Here is a 20,699-nt window from a genome sequence, read left to right as displayed (position 1 = left end):
ATATAAAGAAAATTTTAATTTTCCAAAAACTGAGGACTACTTTATTATCTAGAAATAGTTGCATCAATGCTTTCTTCAAAATTTCCAACAAGTTTTTCTTGGGGTTGCTTTTGACATTTTTTAAAATTGTCTGTCGAAAAATGAAGCAAATATTCCTTTCAATAATACGAAAATACTAGCTCGATAAATATTGAACATATTACAATATTATAATTCGATCACATCTTTCTTCGACATTGAAAGAAAAATAAATAATTCATCTAGTTCACTGGTTTAGTTGTAAGTATTAATATGATGTAAGTTATGAAGGAAAATAATTAATAATTACATAAAAAAAAAAGTTTTGTTACAAATAGAATATATAATTCATATGTGCGTATAATTTGATGTGAAAATGAGAAATTTGTATGAAATTTGCGATAGTTGGTATCTCATATCACAGTGACAGTGCTACCAACATCTGCATGCGAATTGCCGGCTTTCATGGCATTCGCCATTTATTTCTCATCGTCACTTTGCAACAGTTTTGTGCGGCATTTTTGCATTTTCTGAATAGGTGTTCTAGAAGAGGGGTGGAAAAGCAAGAAGAAAGAATTACAAATTGCGCTTCTTCGTGAATAAAAAACGGTTGCGGCGTAACGACTGTACCCATTATATGTGCAGTGAAAGTTCTTAAAAAACGGGGAAAAAGTCTTAAATTAATTAAACCAACTAATTATCGAAATGTCCAGTCTGCCGAGCAAAAAAGCTAAATTGTCTAATGATGGTGATGGCAACGCGACGACTGCAAACGCACCTAATGAGGAAGAGTCTGAGGCTTTGGAATTAATTGATGCATGTCAAAATGAGATTGACGCACTTAATGAGAAGGCTAGCGAAGAAATACTCAAAGTGGAGCAGAAATACAATAAATTAAGGAAGCCATGCTATGAGAAGCGTAGCGAGTTAGTGAAACGAATTCCGAACTTCTGGGTGACAGCGGTAAGAATCCATAACTCGTATCAGTAATCAAAGCGCCAAAGTTATCCGAAAGGATAATAATTTTTAAGATTTGTAAGAAAATTTTGTTCATATCATGTAACATTATTTTCTTGTATGTGTGCTGAAAACGTAAAAATTGTGTATTCTAAATCGGTCCTTTTGCACGTTTTTTCGCTTACCCTTTTTACTGGCATCTGCAAAAGCATTCATACCAATATGGTACCGCAACGATATATCGGTCTGTATGTGTGAGACTGCTGGTAGTAATAAAACGGCGTGGCGCTTTGTGTACACATTTTCGCTCTTGTGAGTTTCATTCAACACTGCTTATTTTCCGAGATTAATGCACGATCTTCTTGATAAAAAAAATGTGCCAAAGATTGTATGTCACTAAACTAGTGTCATTCTCTATTCAATTAAAATAAAATAAATTTATAATAATCATTACAAATATTTCACCACATATAGCATTATATCCAATATATATTTTATTGCAGTATTGTATTTTATTGTAGTTATATTGAAATATGTAAAGTTTAAAAAGGTTTGTACTTTTATTTCTCAAGTTTATTAACCATCCACAAGTGTCTGCCATTTTGGATGAAGAAGAGGAGGAATGTCTACACGCTCTTACCAAGTTAGAAGTAGAAGAATTTGAGGATATAAAATCGGGGTACCGTATCCATTTTTATTTCGACGAAAATCCTTATTTTGAAAATAAGGTCCTTACTAAAGAGTTTCACTTAGGATCGGGAAGTATGTGTTATATTAAAGTGCACTTGTAACATTTCAAATAATTACTATTATCCTTTTTAGACGCGGAAAACAGTGATTGTCCATCGTCGACGAGCACTCCCATTCAATGGAAAGATGGTAAAGATCTTATAAGATCATGTATGACAAAGCCGTATCAACAAAATAAGCGGAAACGACCTGCGGACTACAAGACATTTTTCGATTGGTTCTCAGACAACACTGATCCTGTTAATGATGAGATAGCTGAATTAATCAAAGATGATCTCTGGCCGAATCCTCTTCAGTATTATTTAGTACCTGATATTGAGGTTGAACCAGAAGATGATGATGATAATGAGGACAATGAAGGTATGTTGTTGTATAGCTCAAGGTTTCCATGGGATTATTTTTTATATTTCTTTATATCCGTTTTGTAGAGGAATTATTTGATGATGAAGATGCAGAAGGCGAAGAAGATGATGAAGAAGGTATAATTCAATTGGAGTAGTATTTGTATTCGATTAATTGATATTTATCCTTTTTAATTTCCAGATGAAAAGTAAATGCGGCGTTATTTTTTAATTGGTCTTCTATAAAATACCGCAAAGATAAATTTCTTTAACATTAAGAAACGTAATTGAAAGTGGCCACCAGCAGAATAATAATTTTATCTATCCAAAACTTTTCTCAATTTGACTTCAACGAATAAAACTTTTTGACATTTGCTAAATTAAATTAATTATGGGAAATGTTAATAATTTGATGTTGCGCTTCCCCTCTGTTGGAGTATAAAAGTTTATCACATTATGCAGCTTCTCACCAGACGATAGCTTCATATATGGAGTTTCATTATAGACGTGTTAATTTCTATGCGTAAATACAAGGAATTTGAATTCATACTACTTAGACTGTATGTATTTCCCGGAAAAGAATTAAAAATAAATATTACGAGAAAACAATAGTAATTTGTCTATCATTTGTTTTAATTAAATACGTCAATAAAGGGGTTTTAATGTCTGTGCAATAAAAGGATTATTTTTGTGAACCTTATGGTATTGAATCGTATATTATAAAATTATTTAGAAAATCAACAGTTACATATATCAAATATATTAAAATTGAATTAGGGGTTCAATCTCAAGTACATATAATGTTTGCATGAGCCATTGTTTTTTGGAATTCTTTTCATACTTTGATTTTTAATATGATTTTTGTATAGTAATTATGGCTTACGTTTTTTTTAAGCAGATTACACGAAATGTTACATGTCTATATTTTAAATACTTTATGGTGTAACCTCCTCCTAAACTCATCATGCTGTCATTGTAGAGTTGCCAGACTTTTTTCAGAGTAGCAAATTAAGTTGGCGGCACTGGTTGTCATTGTTAATAACTTTATTCAGCGACATTTGTGAAAAATTTCGATTTTCAACGATGGCGACCGCTAATAAACTTGCTCTTTTGGTATGTTGAATAGAATAGAATACTTTCGACAATTGAAATACTCCATCAAATATATATAAATAATTTAATAGTATTATAACATGTTATACAAAGATGCGATACAAAATTTTATCTGAGAATTTGCATGTACTTTTAGTTATGTAATTTTTGTCTTCTCTTTTACTTGAATTTATTTAGAGCCGATCCCTCAGTTCTACAACTCAATTTGTAAAGCCTCCGGTTCAAGTTTTTGGTCTTGAAGGTCGTTATGCTACATCTCTTTATTCAGCAGCCTCCAAGTTGAAACAGTTGGACCAGGTGGAAAAGGATTTGAATGCATTGCAAGTAGCTTTAAAGAGCAACGTTTCGTTGCGTATGGCTGTTACCAATCCAATTATCAACAAAAAGCTTATGTCAAACACACTTAAGGAGACAGCAGATAAGCTGAAGATGGCCCCAGCGACTGCCAACCTATTGGGGCTTTTAGCTGATAATGGACGATTGAAAAATTTAGACACTGTTATAAATGCCTATAAGACTATTATGGCTGCTCACCGAGGGGAAGTTGTTTGCGAAGTTGTAACTGCTAAGCCCTTGGATTCATCCCAGAGCAAACAGTTGGAATCTGCCCTTAGAGTAATTAAAATATTACAATGTGTGTTTCTTATTGTATATTATATGATATTTTTTTCTTCCAGTCATTCTTAAAAGGAAATCAACAATTAAAAATCACGTCACGTGTAGATCCTAGCATTATTGGTGGTTTAATCGTTTCTATTGGCGACAAGTATGTTGATATGAGCATTGCAAGCAAGGTTAAATTATATACCGATGTTATTACTTCATCGGCTTAAGATAAAAGTAAAATAGCTGCAAGTGATGCAAAAAATATGTAGGATACATGTTATATCATTCGAGAATAAAAATTTGAAACCAAATATGAACTTTTACACTCTAAAATAAATAATGACGATTTCAGGTAGAACAGCTAATTTTGGAGTTATGTTGGGATAGTTAGATGTACAAATAAACCAATGTAAAGGATTATAGCTGGGAGCCCTAATTGCATTAAGTTTACTTTGGACACCATGGATTAAACTCTACCGAGAGTTGTTAAATTATTTATTCACCTTTTGAGTTAAAAACATTTTCATTTTTCAGTCAAACGCTTTGTATATATTTTCTTTGATTAAAAGTTTTCACAAAATAATTATCACGTAATATTTGCGATATGGGCAATATTTGAATGGGTACATATAAAACAATGGAATATTTCTTGAGAATGTGAAGTCTAAATTATAAAATGTTCGTAAATTTAATTATGCTTAATAACATTTTGAGATCCAAGTTTGTCTACACCGTTAGCATCCATTTTTACTTTCACATCTTCGATATTTTTCACATCTAATGCGAGTCGTAGTGCATCCACATGCTCCAGTATAGTTTTATATGTTTCGCGGTAACGGGCAATCGTACTCTTCAAGCTTTGTATATAACTTGTTTGTTCGCCAATAACTTTAAGTAATTGATCCGTACCTACCTGTTCACTATTACTTAGTGAACTGCAACTGCTATTTTCTACTGATATTTCCTGATCAATTAATTCTTTAACCGCTACTGATTTATCATTATTAGGAATATTGACTTGCTTTCCGGAACACATTTTGGGAGCATTTACTGCTTTTACAACTTCGCTGTTTTCTTCAGGCGTTTGCCCCAAATCTTCAGTAGCCGTGTTACCGGCTGACCAATCGGAATCAACGATCTCTTCCGACATTAAAACTTCAATATCAGAATCCGTGCCTGAATAGGTGCGACCGCTTCCAAAATATTTTTCATCACACTCTGAAGAGTTAACTAACAGCACTTCAGTAGACTCTTCTATACCACACGAAATCGACTCTCGATGTTGTAAATTTGTTGGTGATTGTTGCCTTTTAAGGTCATTTGCAATATCGGGTTCAAATTTCGATTCAATAGCTGATTTCAACATTGGACCTATAGGTTCATTTGATGGTGTACTTAATACTGCAAAGTCAGTGTGTTTTTTTAATGAAACAATAATTGGGATGTTTTCTTTATTTTCAAATGAGGATTGCTCATTGCACCCATTATTGTCCAACATGACCATGTCACCATTACTATTATTGCTATCTCCCGTACTTTCAATGCTATTTTGCATTTCAGCTAACATCTCGCGGCTTTGAGGATGCAATAACGTTACCTGTACATTACCAGTAGAATTCGCATCACCATCGTTTTGGGAAAGTTCTTTTAGTTGTAACCCAGGTGCTATAGTCAATTTTGGACCGTTATCACCGTTTTTGCAGTCAACGGACGTAGAAAGATTTACAGTTACACCGTCTCCAAAATCCATACCATTTGCCGATAATTTAATTTTTGTTGATTAAAGAAAATTGTTTATCTTTATAAATTAAAACATATTTACTCGAACAATTATTTTAACAAATAGATATACATATATTTCCCAAACTCAATCACTTTATATATTATAGGGTTATTCTATCTCTCAAAATAAGAAACACTTTGCAAGCAGTATTGCAGCGAAATGCAGCTGGTGTACAATATATGTGCAATAACCCCACAAGAATATTAGTACCAATTTACTTTTGACGTCATTGATTAGGGTTGCTGTGGAGAATTCTAGAATGAAAATTACATTAATTCTAACTTTACTAATTATTTGTTCTTTTTTTATTATGAAATAAAAAACTTTATACACAAAGACTTTTAGCAAATAATATAATTGAAATTCAATACAAATATTTACTAACAAATAAATACATTTGAAGATCTCGCAAGAGCAACTCTGCAATAGTTTACCTTTTGATAATTTTCGCATGTTGTTTACATGTTCATTATTTAAGTTATTTATGTTTATAAATAAAACATCAAAAGACGGTATAGTGATAAGATTAGAGCGATTAATGTTCATTCTGTTCGCATTTTCAACTAAAGGGAGTGCTTAGATTGCTCTTTGTTACGCATTGAAATTGATGCTATAGATCACAATTTTTGGATGTGTCTTTACAGTAATAGTTGAACTTTGCTGCGTCTACTATAATAATTTAAGCATTTTATGTTTTATATCAACAAATTTCTTACTGTAAAAAGGGTTTTAGCAACACTCGTGTTTTAGCAATGTCGTATTCAAGTAATGGTAGTGTAGACCGCGGAGATGGTGAAAAAATCTTGGCTATGTGTAGTTTAGGTCTTGGTAGCTTTTTGTTTGGAATGCTTCCTGCCGTCATTTCAGCGCAAAATCGTCGACGTTTTCCTCTAACTATATCGCTATTGTTGTGCTTCGGAGCTGGTATACTTTTGGCTACTGCCCTTGTTCATATTTTGCCGGAAGTACGCAAACAAATGAATTCAAACTTTGCGGAAATAAGTATTTGTGGAGGATTTTTTTTAATATATTTTATTGATGAGTTCATACATTACTTCTTTGGTGAAGCCATACAGCACACACATTCTCATGGCTCCAACAGAGCCAACAGTCACCGTAATAGTAATTTGGATACGGACAGAACTCCACTTTTGAGTGATAGACGTGATCAGTATGCTAACCAGTAAGTTTATTGAGAAAATTAAAAAATTTTATTTTTATTTTTTTTTTTTATAATATAGAAATGGAGGAGGTCAACAAAATAGTACTGATACGAATGATGAATCAACTCACCGACATTCGTATTATAATACATCAAATTGTGCAGAAGAAGCAGTTATTGCGGAATCTAATGCGAGATTATGTCATACGAGTCATGAAGAACCATGTGTTCAATCTATGACTGGTACCTTGGGACTTTTTGTAGCATTGTCTCTACATTCTGCTATCGAGGGTTTGGCAATTGGAGTTCAAAATTCTTCAAGAAAGGTACATTTCTTTAAAGTTCAGGGTTATATTAGTCAATATTTCATGACAACTCTATTAACGTTTACTAAATAAAAAAATGCAGTACTACATTAAGTGAAAACTTCTTTGTGCATGTGCAGAGGTTTAGGTTTCGCATTCAAAACTGGCTAATTCTAAATTTGATATGATAAATTGTTTTCCTGTTTTGTGTTTATATATTGAACCAAACTTCTTTATTTCATAAATTTATTTTATTATACCCTGAACAGGGTATATACAGTTTGCCACAAAGTTTGCAATACCCAGAAGGAAAAGTCGGAGACCCTATAAAATGTACATATAAATATAGTATGTCGCTGCCGAAGTTATATATACCAAATTAAGTTGTTGTATTTCAAACTCGTTTATATTATGTTAAAACGGTTTTTATATGTTTATATAGACAACATGGCATATACTGAAAAAGCCAGAAACTGCATACTTATGTACATATAACACTCTAATTGTAAATAATTTCATAGGTAATGTGGTAAACATTTATTCATTAGATTTAACATATGTAACAGTTGCTAACACATATAATCCACTCTTATCACTTTGTTGACTTGGCCTAGATATGCTTTTAGTTTAAATGAACAATCATCATTTTTTAATATTAGGGTCGACATAAATACTTCTTCAGTTACATATAGCATTAGAATAAATTACACAGTACAACTGCCAATCTGGGGGGTGAGAAATTCCAAGTCAGGGTGATGGTACTAGGTCAGTATAGTAAAACCCTGAAAGGATTTGGCGTTCGTAGGTGTCAGTTTTTCTATGACCTTTTAAATTTTTTCCTTATTTCCCATGGTTTTCCATATTAACAAATTAATTTTTTCCAATCAGGCGTACTAAATGGTCCAGATATACGAAATCTGATTAAAAGTGACGCATTCAACAATATTTTGATTGATATATATTGAATGCATATCAGGCAATCAAAGAAGTAATAGAAGGCTGTTGGGAAAGCAACGTTCTAACAACTACGATGTTTCTGTCGCAAGGATGTTAAGAGCATTCTCGGAATTTTTTTTTTTTTTTTTTTTTTTGCCAAAATGCTACAACTAAGCGAAAAAACATCAAGATAAGGAAAAAGGGGGTCATAAGGTTATAAAAAAAAACTGACACATACGAACGCAAAATCCTTTGAGGGTTTTACTATACTGACCTAGTACCATCACCCTGACTTGGAATTTCTCACCCTCCTGGCAATAATCCCATAATCAATTATAATACAAACGAAAACTTTTAAGGTAGGTATCTTACTTAAATCAAAAATCAGAGTAAGACCCAAAGTATCCAGTGAATACTATCCACGATAGTCGGGTCAATGAATCCCGTTCGAACCCCGATTTACATACAATCCATCTTTTTCTGTCATCACAACAACTGTCAATTTCTTATTTGTTAATTTAGATTTTGAATTTTTTTGAAACATCTAATTCTCCTATGAGAGGAAAGTCGAACTATTTTGAATGGTAGTGAGTGTAACTAAATCCATACAAGCATACTTTGACACATAAAATTAAAACTTTCACCCTTTTTAAAAGCACATCAAGCTTTTTCTTTGCTTTGGGACAGGCATACGAGGAGTGGGCAGGGTTATCATTCGATTTTCAGAGTGTCGGTAGCGCAGAATTTGGTTATAATAACTTCAAAAGTTTGGGAGATATGTCCATTGAAGCCAATAGAGGGCGGGGCCAAGACGACTTTTTCACGATTTTTAGCCTACAGGTGTCTTTTGCTACTGAGGATTCTTTAGGTCTGATATGGTCACTCAATTTCTAGGCAGATCTGAAAATCATATGATAGTGTATGCTATGCAGTGGTGTAGAGACAGACTGCAAATATAGTGTCAAAGAGTAATGTCTGCTGGGCGATAGACAGTTTCAAATCATCAAGACTAGACGGTATATATACCAGTTACAGTCCAAGGACTATATAATAACTAACTGAATAACCAACACACTAACCCATAGGATTTCAGTCCAATTAGTCTTTCACCATTTCTATTGAAAACACAAGGACACAATATTCTAGAAATTATGATAACAATACCAAATGGCGCCCTCCTATTACAAAGAGGCAAAAATGGACTAATTATAAACAGGAAGCTTGCCATGAAACCAAACTTGGACGCTAGGGTAAAGAAAGCTGCTACCGCCCTGTACCCCTGTAAAATAATGGTGGGACCCAAATAGGCAATAACGCCTCGGGTAGCTCATTGACTGTACATAAGTAGCAATTGTAAGGCCGATTATAGGTTACGGCATATTGGTATGGTGATCAATAATGGAAAAGAAATACGCTGTGAAGGGAGAAATTATACAAAGAGCAGCCAGTATCTGTATCAGTGGATCTCTCGGAACAACGTCAAGCGGGGCACGAAGCGTAATTCTACACTTACTGCCAACAGACTTGTTTTTTAAGAAAATGGCAGCGAAGTCAGCTCTAAAACTGAGGGAATCAGCATACTATGATTTTATTCCTAGTATCACGGATTTTCGAAATCCTATAGAGCTGAATTTAAATGCGTTCCCCAAAATTGCCTTCCCTTCCAGAGAGGAATGGGGTAAGGACGAGGTGGGCAGGGACACAGGAATAAGCATCTATACGGATGGTTCCAAACTGGAGAACAAAGTAGGAGGTGGTGTATTCACTCCAAAACTAGATACCAAACCGGCTACCAGCCAACTGCAGTGTCTTCCAAGCGGGGATCACAGCAATTAGAGAAAGCCTTCTTGTTGTGACAAGGAATGTGTTTACAACAAGGAATATTTTCATATATACAGATAGCGAGTCCCTAAGGGTCTGATCTAAGATAGTGAAGGAATGCCTTGATCTCTTGGTGGACCTAGGATCCTACTTCACAATCAATGGGTTCCAGGACATAGTGATATAACGGGGACTGTGAAGCGGATGAACTAGCCAGAACAGGCACCACCCTACAATTCAACCCCAGAAAAGAGGAAATTTACATGCCTCTGGCTAATTGTAGATATTTAATTGACAAATGCATATGTTATAAATAAAGCTGAGCCACGGTGAAACAATTCCTGACTAAGAGCCCCATTTAACTGTAGTAGCTGTCAGCGGGTAGAAGAGGAGGTTGCTCATTTAAAACTTTTGGTATTGATGAATTTCATCAGAAGTGTGGGGTGGTTCAGAGAGGAAACAATAGTGTGAGTCCCTGCTTTAGTTCCTGCTTTATCACAGTGATCCTCTAACCTTACTTATGAACATATGATACCTTAATTAAAAAAATATAATTTAAAAACTTTAAAACCGACTCATAACTATTTAAAAAAAATAGGATCGACTTGAAATTAAGTCAAATGTATTAAGTCGTACGGATATTAACATAAAAAGCCATTAAAGCTTAGAAAAAAGTGTATCATTAAATATTGAGTTTACTTTCAGGTGCTTTTTCTGCTTGGCGCCGTCGCATGCCATAAGCTCGTCATGGGCTTTTGTTTAGGTTTGGAGTTTCGCTCAAACCCACAAACAACGCTTCGCCAACATTTTATCGGCATTGTAGTGTTTGCATTGGGTGCTATTTGCGGCATCGGCATAGGCATGATTATCGCCGATATACCTTCGGGTTGGTCAACTGCTGTGCTGCCAATTGTGCAAGCGCTCGCTGGTGGCACGCTCTTTTATGTAACTGTCTGCGAAGTTATACCAAGAGAAAAGTCACGTTGGCATCAAAACGCTGGACGCAAAATCGCCGGTTTTGGACAGTTTTTGGCGGTTATCAGTGGCTTCGCGCTAATGTGCTGCATTAACTATTTCCTTGACGGTAAACAGTAAAAAATATGTTTTATGATATATGTATGTGATAATTTTTTAAATTTCATTTTGATTAAGACGGCGATAGCTAACGGAAATTTTCAACTATAAGCAATCTCTGATGGTAATCTCCAATATTTATTTTTTGGCTATAAATCAATAAAAAGTTTGTGATTTTATAAGTATGTGTTTATTATAGTAGCGTAAATATATATTAATACATTTATTTTACACGCATTGTTTAACGAAATGAAATTAATTTGAAAAGTAGCCGTAAACTTGTTTCACTTCACTATTTATTCCTCAATCGTTGCAACAAATATTCTTTAAGAAATGACTTTTAAGAACTATTTTGACATTTTATATTGACAACTGAATCACCAAACTTCTAGCTTTTAATAGATTTATAAAAATATGTTGATACATCATGGTACATTTAATCGAGTGAATCTACATTTTTTCATTTTGATTATAGATATGTGGTTATTTTATGCATGTATGTATATATGTATTGGCAGAAAATACACTCTTTTACCAAAACCATCCAAAATGAATAAAATTTAAATATTCATAGACTAAGTTAGTAAATAAGTCTAAAAATTAATCTCGGGCAAACTTAATTAAACTTCTTATTATTAATTGTTTCTGTATTTACTTATATGCAATTATATGCACAATTTTTCTGTTATTAATGTTTATATCGTTTTTCAAAATAGCTAGGTGTTTATGTTATGTTCTTATAATTAAATACAATATATTATAGTGATTCATATATTTATATACAATATTCCAATTCACATGATTTTTTTGTTTTTGATGAAAAAAAAAAAAACAAGACATTAGAATAGATCAACAATTTAAGTCAAATATCAATCCATTTGAGGATTGTTTTGTTTTCTTAATTTCCCAACATTTTATGCCAACTAAACATTTATACAACAAACAATAGTTATAGAATATTTGTAATATTAATTTTTGAAGATTGAATCTTCTTTATTATGCTCTCAAATCAATCAATTGAACCAATTTTGAAATAATGAATTTGTCAATAGTCGAATTGACAGAAGTAAACCTTGGGCAAAGTCATATTCAATTAATTTATAGAGCAACGTTAGCAGGGATTTTATTTCATATTTAGTGGTTATAAAATATTGTAACAGCTTAGTTATTATGTAAATATTTATGTATGTATGTATTGCGCCAACGCATGTGTATCTAAAAGTACATATGCATATTCCATCATTGTTATTCCGATTAAAACTTACATTGCAATTAAATCTAGATCTCATAGTGTTCCCTCTTCCTCTGTTGTGATTGTTGCTGTAGAAGGAGCTACTATTTGCTCGTCTTCCTCCTCATCTTCAGCCCATTCGCTAATAAGACTGTTTACACGTTCTGTCGTTTTTATTGATTCGACATTATCTTTGCTTGTTTCACTGGTTTCCGCATGAACATCTTTTATGGTGTTTTCAACAGTTTTACCATTATCTTCAACAGGTTCACCTCTGTTGTCAGCAATGACTACATCTGCATCCTTATTTTTGTCTACTTCAGTGTCTCCACTCGATTCAGTTGATTTTACCTCTGTTGTAGAAGGTTCTGGAATTTCCACACTCGATGCTTTTGCTATTTTAGTTTCTGCAGAAGAGCTTTCTGAAATGAATTCCTCTTGTACATTAAGTTCTTCCAGCATCTCACGCTGCAAAGAACTGTCGTTGGCGATACCAGCATTAATAGGATTATCCGTTTTATTTTCTTCTTCTGATATGTTGCCCGATTCGACTGCTGTCGTGTCTTTCGAAGGAGCAGCAATATCTTCAATTTGTGTTGCTGCTTCAAGATCTTCAGCAGACTTTTCATCCACTTTCTGATCTTCGTTTTCTTTATCCTCGCCCTCTATTTCAGGTGCTTCTGCGTCCTCCTTATGTAAATTTTTCATTAGCATATCTAAATCATCTTCATCTCCCTTGGCATCATCTACGTCCATATTAGCGAATGCGGGATTATCATCTTGAAGAATTGCATTATCTTCAGGTGTACCTGCGATGTCACTTTCGGTGTCGGCTGCATTTTGTTCCATGGATTTATTGCTCACTTTTTCAGCAACTTCAACATTTTCTTCTACTGTTTGTTCTTGCTTGGGTTCAATGGGATTATTTTTTTCTTCCAATATATTTTCAATAGTTTCTGTTGCGTTTATTTCTGTGTTTGAAGCAGCTGCTGGAGCTTCTTGCTCTTCATCATTTTCATCCTCTGACCAGTCGCCAGTCAATTCTTTTAGTTTTTGGTTTATTGCATCGGCATCTTTATTTTCCTAAAATATTAGATTAGAAATAATAAAATTTAATTTATCAACACACACTAGTTTAATAGAGAAAAAATGATATATACATAAATGCAAAGACTTCAGTTACACAGAATTTTTTCTTGTAAGTATAGTATGTACCTTTACTTGTTTAGCTTCTATTTCTTGGTCAGCCATCTCGTGGGCACTGATCAAGTTTTCAGCCCATTCCAAGTTCTCTATTGATTCTTTGCTCTCGTCTAATGCAGCTCCGCTGGAAGTGTTTCTTTTATCGTCATTGACTGTTGTGGCACTAATTTCGTCTGAAGTTCCCTCTGCGTCTTCGTGTGTGTTCTGGGTATCAGTGAGTTCTCTATAAATTTGACTATCGTCGAAGTCTTCAACTGCAGATGCATTTTCAGCCGTTATATTTCCAACTCCTTCATCCATTGCTTCATCGTCATGTTCGGGTTCAGCTTCGAGATTAGATTCCTGTGTTGCTTGTTCCTTTTCCCCACTGCCACTTTCCATATTGTCTTGATGTTCGCTTAGTGCCGTTGTTTCCGCAGTATACTCAGTGTGCTCATTCAATACCATTACGACCCCACCACTGCCATGGTCCTGGTTCAATTGCGCCATTATCTCCTGACGTTGTTCATCTGTCAACACCATCTCGTTGCCATCAACAGTAACGAATTTTGGTTCGGAAGCTATAATTGCGCTTTCATTTGTTTCCATAAATTCTTGCTGCTCACTTATATTTCCTACTTGTGTATTTATGCCAGTAGACACGTTACCACTCTCCATATTGATTATCGTTCCGGCGCTGGGTAAACTAATATCGGATATTATTTTAATTTTTGACTCCTTCTTTTCTTTTGATGCAATGTCTGGTGCTCTTATAACTTCACTGGCATCGTGCGATTCCGAAAATTCTTCATCTGAATAATCTATAATGCCGTCTTCTAAAGCCTGCTTTTTGTGGTAGGTTTTCATGTGGTTATATAATTGTAGCTCACGAGCAAATATTTTATTACAATAAATACATTGCTGTTTATTTTCATCTGGATGCGCTTCAAGCATATGTTTATTCAGTGCGTTTGTGTCTAAAAATGAGTTAGAACACAACAAGCATTGCGGAAAAGTGTATGAAGTAGTCTTCACCTTATGCTCAACTTCCATATGGAAATGGAGTTCACGTTTAGTGCTTGAACGCCAGCCACAATGTTCACATAGAGCTGGATCTATTTGTTCTTTGTGTGTGTTGATCAAATGGCGACGAAAGCCGCGATACGATGGAATACTTATTGGGCGACCATTAACTCCACAACGTAGACACAACCAAGGGCCAGTGGTGTTTTCTGCACCTAATGCAATTAATGCATGCATCGTCTTACTATCAATCCGGCGTTTTTGAGCGGGAGTTGCGGATGACGTTGCGATGTTGCCAACACCCACATTGGTAGCCGTTGTTGATGTAGTTGATGGTGAAACTTTCGGTACTGCTGGCTGCTGCAACACTGTCTGATTCAAATTATTTTGAGACTTCTCCATTGGTTTCAATAAAGTTTGTGAGGAAACTTGTCCCCGCAGTACTGATTGCGATTGAGACGAAGACTGACTTTGTGTATTACTAGTAATGCTTTCCAATTGCTCTTTCTTTACAATAATTTTTTGTGGTTGGTCACCAGAGCTAGGCATTATTTTCAACTTAATATTTTTATTACTCTTTACTAAATGCGGATACTGACGCAGCACTTCTTTGATTATTTTAGCATGATTCATTTTGGAATTGGAACTATCTTTGACTACAATAGTAGGAGGCTTTTCATTTTGATTAATGGTGATAGTGGTGGCACCATGTTGTAATTGCGTTTGACGCGATGTGGATGGTTGAATGGCTGCTGATGTAGCCGTAGCAGATGAAGTCGCTAAATCGTCGTCATCGTCATCATTATGTATATCATCTTCCATCATACTGCTTTCATACTCGCCTTGATCATCACCGTATTCCGCAGCAATCTGCTTTCTCATTCGCTGTTGTTCAGCAAATTCTTTTACATCTTCAATATTTAACTTTTTTGTTGGCGGAGATATCAAAGTATTGCTGGCGGGTCGTTTATTATTGTTATAACCTTTACGTAACTGTTCAAATGGCGATGTCGCTGATGGTTCTTCTGGCTCTTGTTTAATAGTAGTTTGATGTGACTCTTGTATGGACTGGTTGCCAAACTGTGTTCGACATTGACTCGTATTTGAGCTATTTCCACTATTAGTTTTTATTAGAGAAGTTGATCCTATTTGTTGGCGATATTGACATTGTGCAGTTGCCGGTATGGATGAAGATGCATTGGTACTAACCGACTTTGTTTGCGCTATACGACGCTGTACACCAGAAACACTATTTGGCGATGTTAATATACGACGTTGTTGAACGCCGGGCTGTTGTGAAGGCAAATTTCCAGTTACAGGCACACGACGACGCAATGGTTTCGGGCTAGGCGGCTGTAAATATTTAAATGACATTAGTTAGATTCTTATACACATATACATAGAACTAATGTTTAAACATACCCGTTGCATGCGGTTTACACCTTCCATCGTACGACGATGTGCTTCTAGCAACTTAAGTAAAACTGTCATATTCATATCCTTGGCTGTTCGTAACAGCTTACCATACATCTTTAGCTCGAATTCTAATGTCCCCGTGTACATGAAATTGACGATGGGTACAACAACATCGGCTTGTAATTCATTAGGCATGATGAGCGCATCGTCTACCATTTCGCATGTTTGCTCCAGTACATTAAAATAATCTGTGCAAGCACTAAGCACTAAGCGGTGCACCTTCAGTTGGGAATTGTCCCGAAACTGTAGTGTTAGATCACAGTAGTCGGTCTTGTTGAAGAAATTTTGAAGTTTCTGAAGGAAGAAGACACCCCAGTTGTCCACTTTTACCGACTTGATTTCACCCATATCAGTGGTGTAACTTTCCAGATTATAACAGATGTTTGAACACCTATAAAATACACAGATAAGTAAATTAATTAAAAATTTATCAATTTTGGAATGAAAACAAATTTTGGTAGCTTTCATAATAAAGCGAAAGTGAAGTTCTACCAAAAGCACAACAAAATCAGTTGAAACCCCCACTGCGTACCCGTCTATTCACTTTCTTCACAGAACTTAACTAAATCGGTGTACTCATGCAAAGTACGAGAAACTGTACTGCAATAGACGTGTAGATATATTGAAGTCAGTAATACAAAAAGTTCTTCCAATAAACACAACTATCACATTAGTTTATTTCGATTATGTTTACACTATTGTAAATATATACCACAGAGTAATATTATAAATTTATCCAAATATATATTTTAAAGAATTTATTGATTTACTTTTCTCACTTCCACTCTCGTTTCTTGTCTGATTTATTATAGTTGTTGATAAAACTTAACGGCTTGGCGTTACAAAACGTCAAAATTCGAATGCAAAATGTTTACAACATTTATTATTGTGGCAAATTTATTTTAATCTGCTTTTGCCTTTTACTATGCCGCTGCTCGAAAATGAATTTTACGAAAATGCAGAGAAAACGAAAAAATTACTCGTCGTTTAACATTTTCCGAAAACAAGAACCAATATGGCGACTTAACGCCGAATGAACGAAACGCCATTGTGCGCCATTTTAAGGTGTGTGTATTTGGAAAGCTGAGCATTCACATTTTCTAAAGACACGACAAACCTTACTAAGCACTAAAAACAAAACCAAGGTTTTCTTCAACTCACTTTTGCAGATCGAAAGTTCGTTATCCTTAAATAACTGTGAAGAACTTTAAAGAGTTTTTTTTAAAGGGACAATAATAGTTTGTTTGGAAATAATGTAATTGACTAAATATAATGGTTCTTTAAGCTGAAAACATACAATTTAGTCACTTTTGCTTGAGCTTTTTTGTGGCTTTTGACATTTTCGCAAATGAAGCACATGTAAGCATGTGATATTTTCATCTAAATTTTCAAGTACAGGTATACATATGTTACACATATATCTGTAAATTAACGCAGACCTTCAGTTTAGACACTTTTTACATAATTTTTTAAAAATTAAGTTTTTCCTTAAATCGTAACTAACTGATATCAAACCAGAATTTGATACAAAATTTTCTTTTAAAAATAAAAGCTAGTTACGTTATTAAAAATGAATGTTTCTTGAAATTATTTTGGGCATTTTTAGAAGTTGTTGGTGCACAAATAATTTACAATTGATATTTTTTGCTTAATTTTCTGCTAAAATCAAATTTTAGCTTCCTTATTCGAAATTAATATCTCTTACATGTATTTTTGTAATAATTTAAAAGAAAAGTAACAAATTATAGTTGCCACTGGTGCTTGTCGGTAAAGATGTTGTTTACAAGGTTTTTATTAAATTCTTTAATATGGTAGCACATTTTCGGTAACATATGTTTACAAAACTACTCAAATTTCATATATGTCAATAAATAGTATGCCAAGTCGATAAAAATATTTTTTTATATAAATAAGGGAACTAATACAATAAAATGACTCCCAATCTTGGTGGTTGGATTCATAGCTTCACAGTTACGGACACGCTAACTCATAAAGCCGGTTATACTATATACAAAATCACCTCAATCGTAACTATTCAATCAAGTATATTATGATTTTCAGAAATATAATATATTTTTTCCTTTCATTAGGTATTTCCAAGGGCTCTACCTCAAGCTCTAACCTGCTTAACAATTTGGAAACGTTTTCATGATATAAAACGTTTACATCGAGAGCTGTCACGTCGACATCGTAGTCTAAAATTGCCAGGGCAACTTCCTGAACCTACAGATTGTAGTTTTTTCAAACGGTTCGACGCAAATGTTATATGTCGGCGAAAGGAATACATATTGCAGCTACTGGATTTCGCTGCTCAACATCCGGCGCTCTACAAATGTCACGCATTCACACAGTTCTTTAGTGAAGCACAACAAAACGTAGTGGGAGGAGTTGCAAACAGTGGTCAAAATAACTTAAGGGCCACAACCAAGGTATCGCCGTTGCATCAATTGTATACTGAAGATGGTCTTAAAGGTGGGGCGATTGCGGAAATATGTGATAAACTTGATTTACTTTACGACCCTTATGATATAGAAGTCAGCATCGCCTCACTTGATCCCTTGAACACAAAATTGGAAAATATTGATGAACAAAACACTGATGCCGTAAAATCAGATGTAAAAGAATGTGGTAGTAGCTCACTGACACTAGATTTGGAAAATTCGAGCAAACCAAAATTAAACGATCATGTTGGGTTGGAGGAGACTCCTTGCAAAGATTACAAACGTTTCCTAACGCCTATGGCTTCAATAGAAAGTGAAGATAGCGACTATATTTATGAAGCAGCATTAGAATTTAGTAAAGCAGTTCAAGCCGAAGCAAATTTAGAATTTCAGGAGGCTCATTCGCGTTATAAACGTGGCGTTGAAGTATTATTGATTGGGTCTAAAGGTTAAAATCACAATTAAAAGATAAATTAAACTTTATTAAACTACCCTTATTTTTATTTTAGATGATACCAATGATGATCGTAAATTCATTGCAAAAGCTAAAATTTCGAAATATCTTGCACGAGCAGACGACATATGTGAGAAAATTTTGACTAATAATTCCAAAGTTGAAGTTTTGCACGGTACAAGGAATTTTCAGTTATCTATCGATGTGACAGAGTGCTCGGTTGATGGCAAACTTTCTGTATATCTCGAACGTCCATGGAACCACTTGGCCAAATATAAAGTCTTGAAAATTCTAGGAGAGAGTGTAATGCAGGTTTATTGTGTAACTGAACCTGAACCACGAGCAACATATGTGATGAAAGGCATTGAAAAACCATCCAGTAATGTACCTACACAAACCGTTTTTTTGCCACAACACATACCTTTTATGGTAGATCTATTGGCATTCTTTCAGTCAGAACAGAAAATCTTCTTACTACTAAATCATGCGGAAGGTGGGCGTCTGTATGACTATGTGCGGTCATATACACCGACGGTAGTGTCAAGAGGAAGCAATTATTTCTCTGCTTTATTTCCGGACGATGTGGATTCTCAAACATCAAATATCACCAATGCTTCGGCAGTTTCCGCAACAAGCTTTTGTAGTGACAATAACGGTTATGAAGAAGATACTCGCCTTTGCAATACAGCAAAAGCAATTGATCAAGTCATAGTGCCGTCTGAATCTGAGGAATTTAGAGAATTAGTGCGGTCGTCTCATAAACTGCTCCAATCAGTGTCCAAAACATTGTATCAGATAAAGCAATTGGAAGACATAACACAGGAATCGGATAAAATGGGTGGTACATCATTTAACAATTTAGAGCGCCAATCATCTCCGCTCATGAATAAGAGTATTATTAAACACTCGCAAATTCCAGAAGCTAGTTTAAAACAATGGATGCGAGAGCTAGCGGTTGCTATACACAGCTTGCATGGAAAAGGTGTCATTTTGAGGTGAGTGGTAAACAAATTTATAATTTTTCTCTTTAAGAAATTTCCATGTAAAGAGTTTAAAATTGTTGTTGAAAATAGTTTCCGAATTTTTTTTTGAATTTCGTTTAGTTTTTTCTTAAAAATAATTACAATAGAAGTAATTTATATAATATAAAAAAACAAATGTTTTTATAATATTTACATATGTTAGCGATCTTCGCATGGATAATTTGCTGCTTGGTTCAAAAGGTCAATTATTACTAACATATTTTTATCAAAATGAAGGGCTCAGTGATTCCGATAATTATATGCACAAAGCTTATAGTCAGACAGCATTAGACGGTCACTACGTGGCTCCTGAACGTCCACTCACATTAAAATCAGACTGGTGGAGTTATGGTATTATACTCTACGAATTGCTAATAGGAATCGTAAGATAATAAGTTAAATTTTTTGTTTAAGGAAATTATATATTCATTTATTTTATAGTCCTTCAAATTAGCACATCCCGGCAGCATTGATTTGTACGGCTTTGTACAATACCCTGAAAGTATTGACATATCGGAGTGTGCTAAGGATTTGATAGAAACGCTCTTGCAACAAACGCCAGAGCATCGTGCAGGTTATGAACAAATACAAAATCATGCATTCTTCATTGGTACGGATTGGGAGACTTTGCAACGCAGTGATTTGAATCACAAGCGTATTTATAACGACACATAAACTGATATATAAGCATATAAAAACTATAATACAAATACACACATATGTACCCGTATGTAAGTATTATAAATAATTTTTGTTGCATGCTTTCTCGGTTATAGAGTAGTTGCTGCTGATGTAACTATTGAAACATATTCTTATCTAAACCAAATTTATTTCGATGTGTTCTGCTATTTTTTTCCGGAAACTGAGGGAAAGTATTTCCCGTAGATATTACTAGCTCTATAATGAGGAAAAATTTATTGAAATATCATTTCAATTTCCACCAAATGTTTTAAAAACAAAGGAGAATTTTGTATAAACTGTAATTATTTGATAAAGAAATACAA

At 34.4% G+C, this 20,699-nt stretch overlaps 5 protein-coding genes across 13 annotated transcripts; 4 read left to right on the top strand and 1 right to left on the bottom strand.

Moving 5' to 3' along the window:
* Positions 1-556: 556 nt before the first annotated feature.
* LOC108977487 (protein SET) lies at positions 557-2,681 on the top strand (the record flags this gene model as incomplete). Its single annotated transcript, XM_018947195.1, is given in 5 exon segments — positions 557-981; positions 1,548-1,737; positions 1,798-2,085; positions 2,154-2,204; positions 2,269-2,681. Coding segments are annotated over 5 exon segments (798 nt in total). The 3' UTR covers positions 2,280-2,681.
* Positions 2,682-3,079: 398 nt separating this feature from the next.
* On the top strand, positions 3,080-4,102 carry LOC108977799 (ATP synthase subunit O, mitochondrial). The gene is made up of 3 exons (XM_018947712.1): positions 3,080-3,179; positions 3,357-3,794; positions 3,857-4,102. The coding sequence occupies exons 1-3, from the start codon at positions 3,150-3,152 to the stop codon at positions 4,010-4,012; spliced, it is 624 nt and encodes a 207-aa protein (XP_018803257.1). The 5' UTR covers positions 3,080-3,149; the 3' UTR covers positions 4,013-4,102.
* Positions 4,103-6,012: 1,910 nt separating this feature from the next.
* LOC108977784 (zinc transporter ZIP1) lies at positions 6,013-11,136 on the top strand. 3 transcript variants are annotated; one of them, XM_018947704.1, is made up of 5 exons: positions 6,013-6,570; positions 6,637-6,751; positions 6,810-7,056; positions 10,498-10,876; positions 10,955-11,136. In XM_018947704.1, the coding sequence occupies exons 1-5, from the start codon at positions 6,321-6,323 to the stop codon at positions 10,975-10,977; spliced, it is 1,014 nt and encodes a 337-aa protein (XP_018803249.1). In that variant the 5' UTR covers positions 6,013-6,320; the 3' UTR covers positions 10,978-11,136. The 3 variants fall into 3 exon arrangements, with proteins under 3 accessions (XP_018803249.1, XP_018803233.1, XP_018803242.1); XM_018947688.1 differs by having other exon boundaries at positions 6,014-6,751; XM_018947697.1 differs by having other exon boundaries at positions 6,014-6,751; positions 10,945-11,136.
* A 4-nt stretch (positions 11,137-11,140) lies between these two features.
* LOC108977763 (centrosome-associated zinc finger protein CP190) lies at positions 11,141-16,769 on the bottom strand. 4 transcript variants are annotated; one of them, XM_018947648.1, is made up of 4 exons: positions 16,549-16,769; positions 15,725-16,169; positions 13,313-15,655; positions 12,152-13,180 (listed from the first exon to the last, which is right to left on the bottom strand). In XM_018947648.1, exons 2-4 carry the CDS (start codon positions 16,124-16,126, stop codon positions 12,152-12,154), a joined length of 3,774 nt encoding a protein of 1,257 aa, XP_018803193.1. In that variant the 5' UTR covers positions 16,127-16,169; positions 16,549-16,769. The 4 variants fall into 4 exon arrangements, with proteins under 4 accessions (XP_018803219.1, XP_018803193.1, XP_018803202.1 ...); XM_018947657.1 differs by lacking the exon at positions 16,549-16,769 and adding an exon at positions 16,311-16,480; XM_018947666.1 differs by lacking the exon at positions 16,549-16,769 and adding an exon at positions 16,342-16,480.
* Positions 16,770-17,642: 873 nt separating this feature from the next.
* On the top strand, positions 17,643-20,669 carry LOC108978089 (ribosomal protein S6 kinase delta-1). 4 transcript variants are annotated; one of them, XM_018948213.1, is made up of 6 exons: positions 17,643-17,805; positions 17,869-18,250; positions 18,311-18,667; positions 18,729-19,668; positions 19,859-20,078; positions 20,137-20,669. In XM_018948213.1, exons 1-6 carry the CDS (start codon positions 17,710-17,712, stop codon positions 20,368-20,370), a joined length of 2,229 nt encoding a protein of 742 aa, XP_018803758.1. In that variant the 5' UTR covers positions 17,643-17,709; the 3' UTR covers positions 20,371-20,669. The 4 variants fall into 4 exon arrangements, with proteins under 4 accessions (XP_018803758.1, XP_018803759.1, XP_018803757.1 ...); XM_018948214.1 differs by having other exon boundaries at positions 17,869-18,667; positions 18,729-19,514; positions 19,593-19,668; XM_018948212.1 differs by having other exon boundaries at positions 17,869-18,667.
* The last annotated feature ends 30 nt before the right edge of the window (positions 20,670-20,699 follow it).

The sequence above is a fragment of the Bactrocera latifrons genome, unplaced genomic scaffold (assembly GCF_001853355.1).
Source record: "Bactrocera latifrons isolate USDA-ARS-PBARC rearing strain unplaced genomic scaffold, ASM185335v1 scaffold_117, whole genome shotgun sequence".
NCBI lineage: Eukaryota > Metazoa > Arthropoda > Insecta > Diptera > Tephritidae > Bactrocera > Bactrocera latifrons.
Note: the sequence above shows the minus strand (reverse complement) of the source record. Positions and strands in the feature narration are given on the sequence as shown.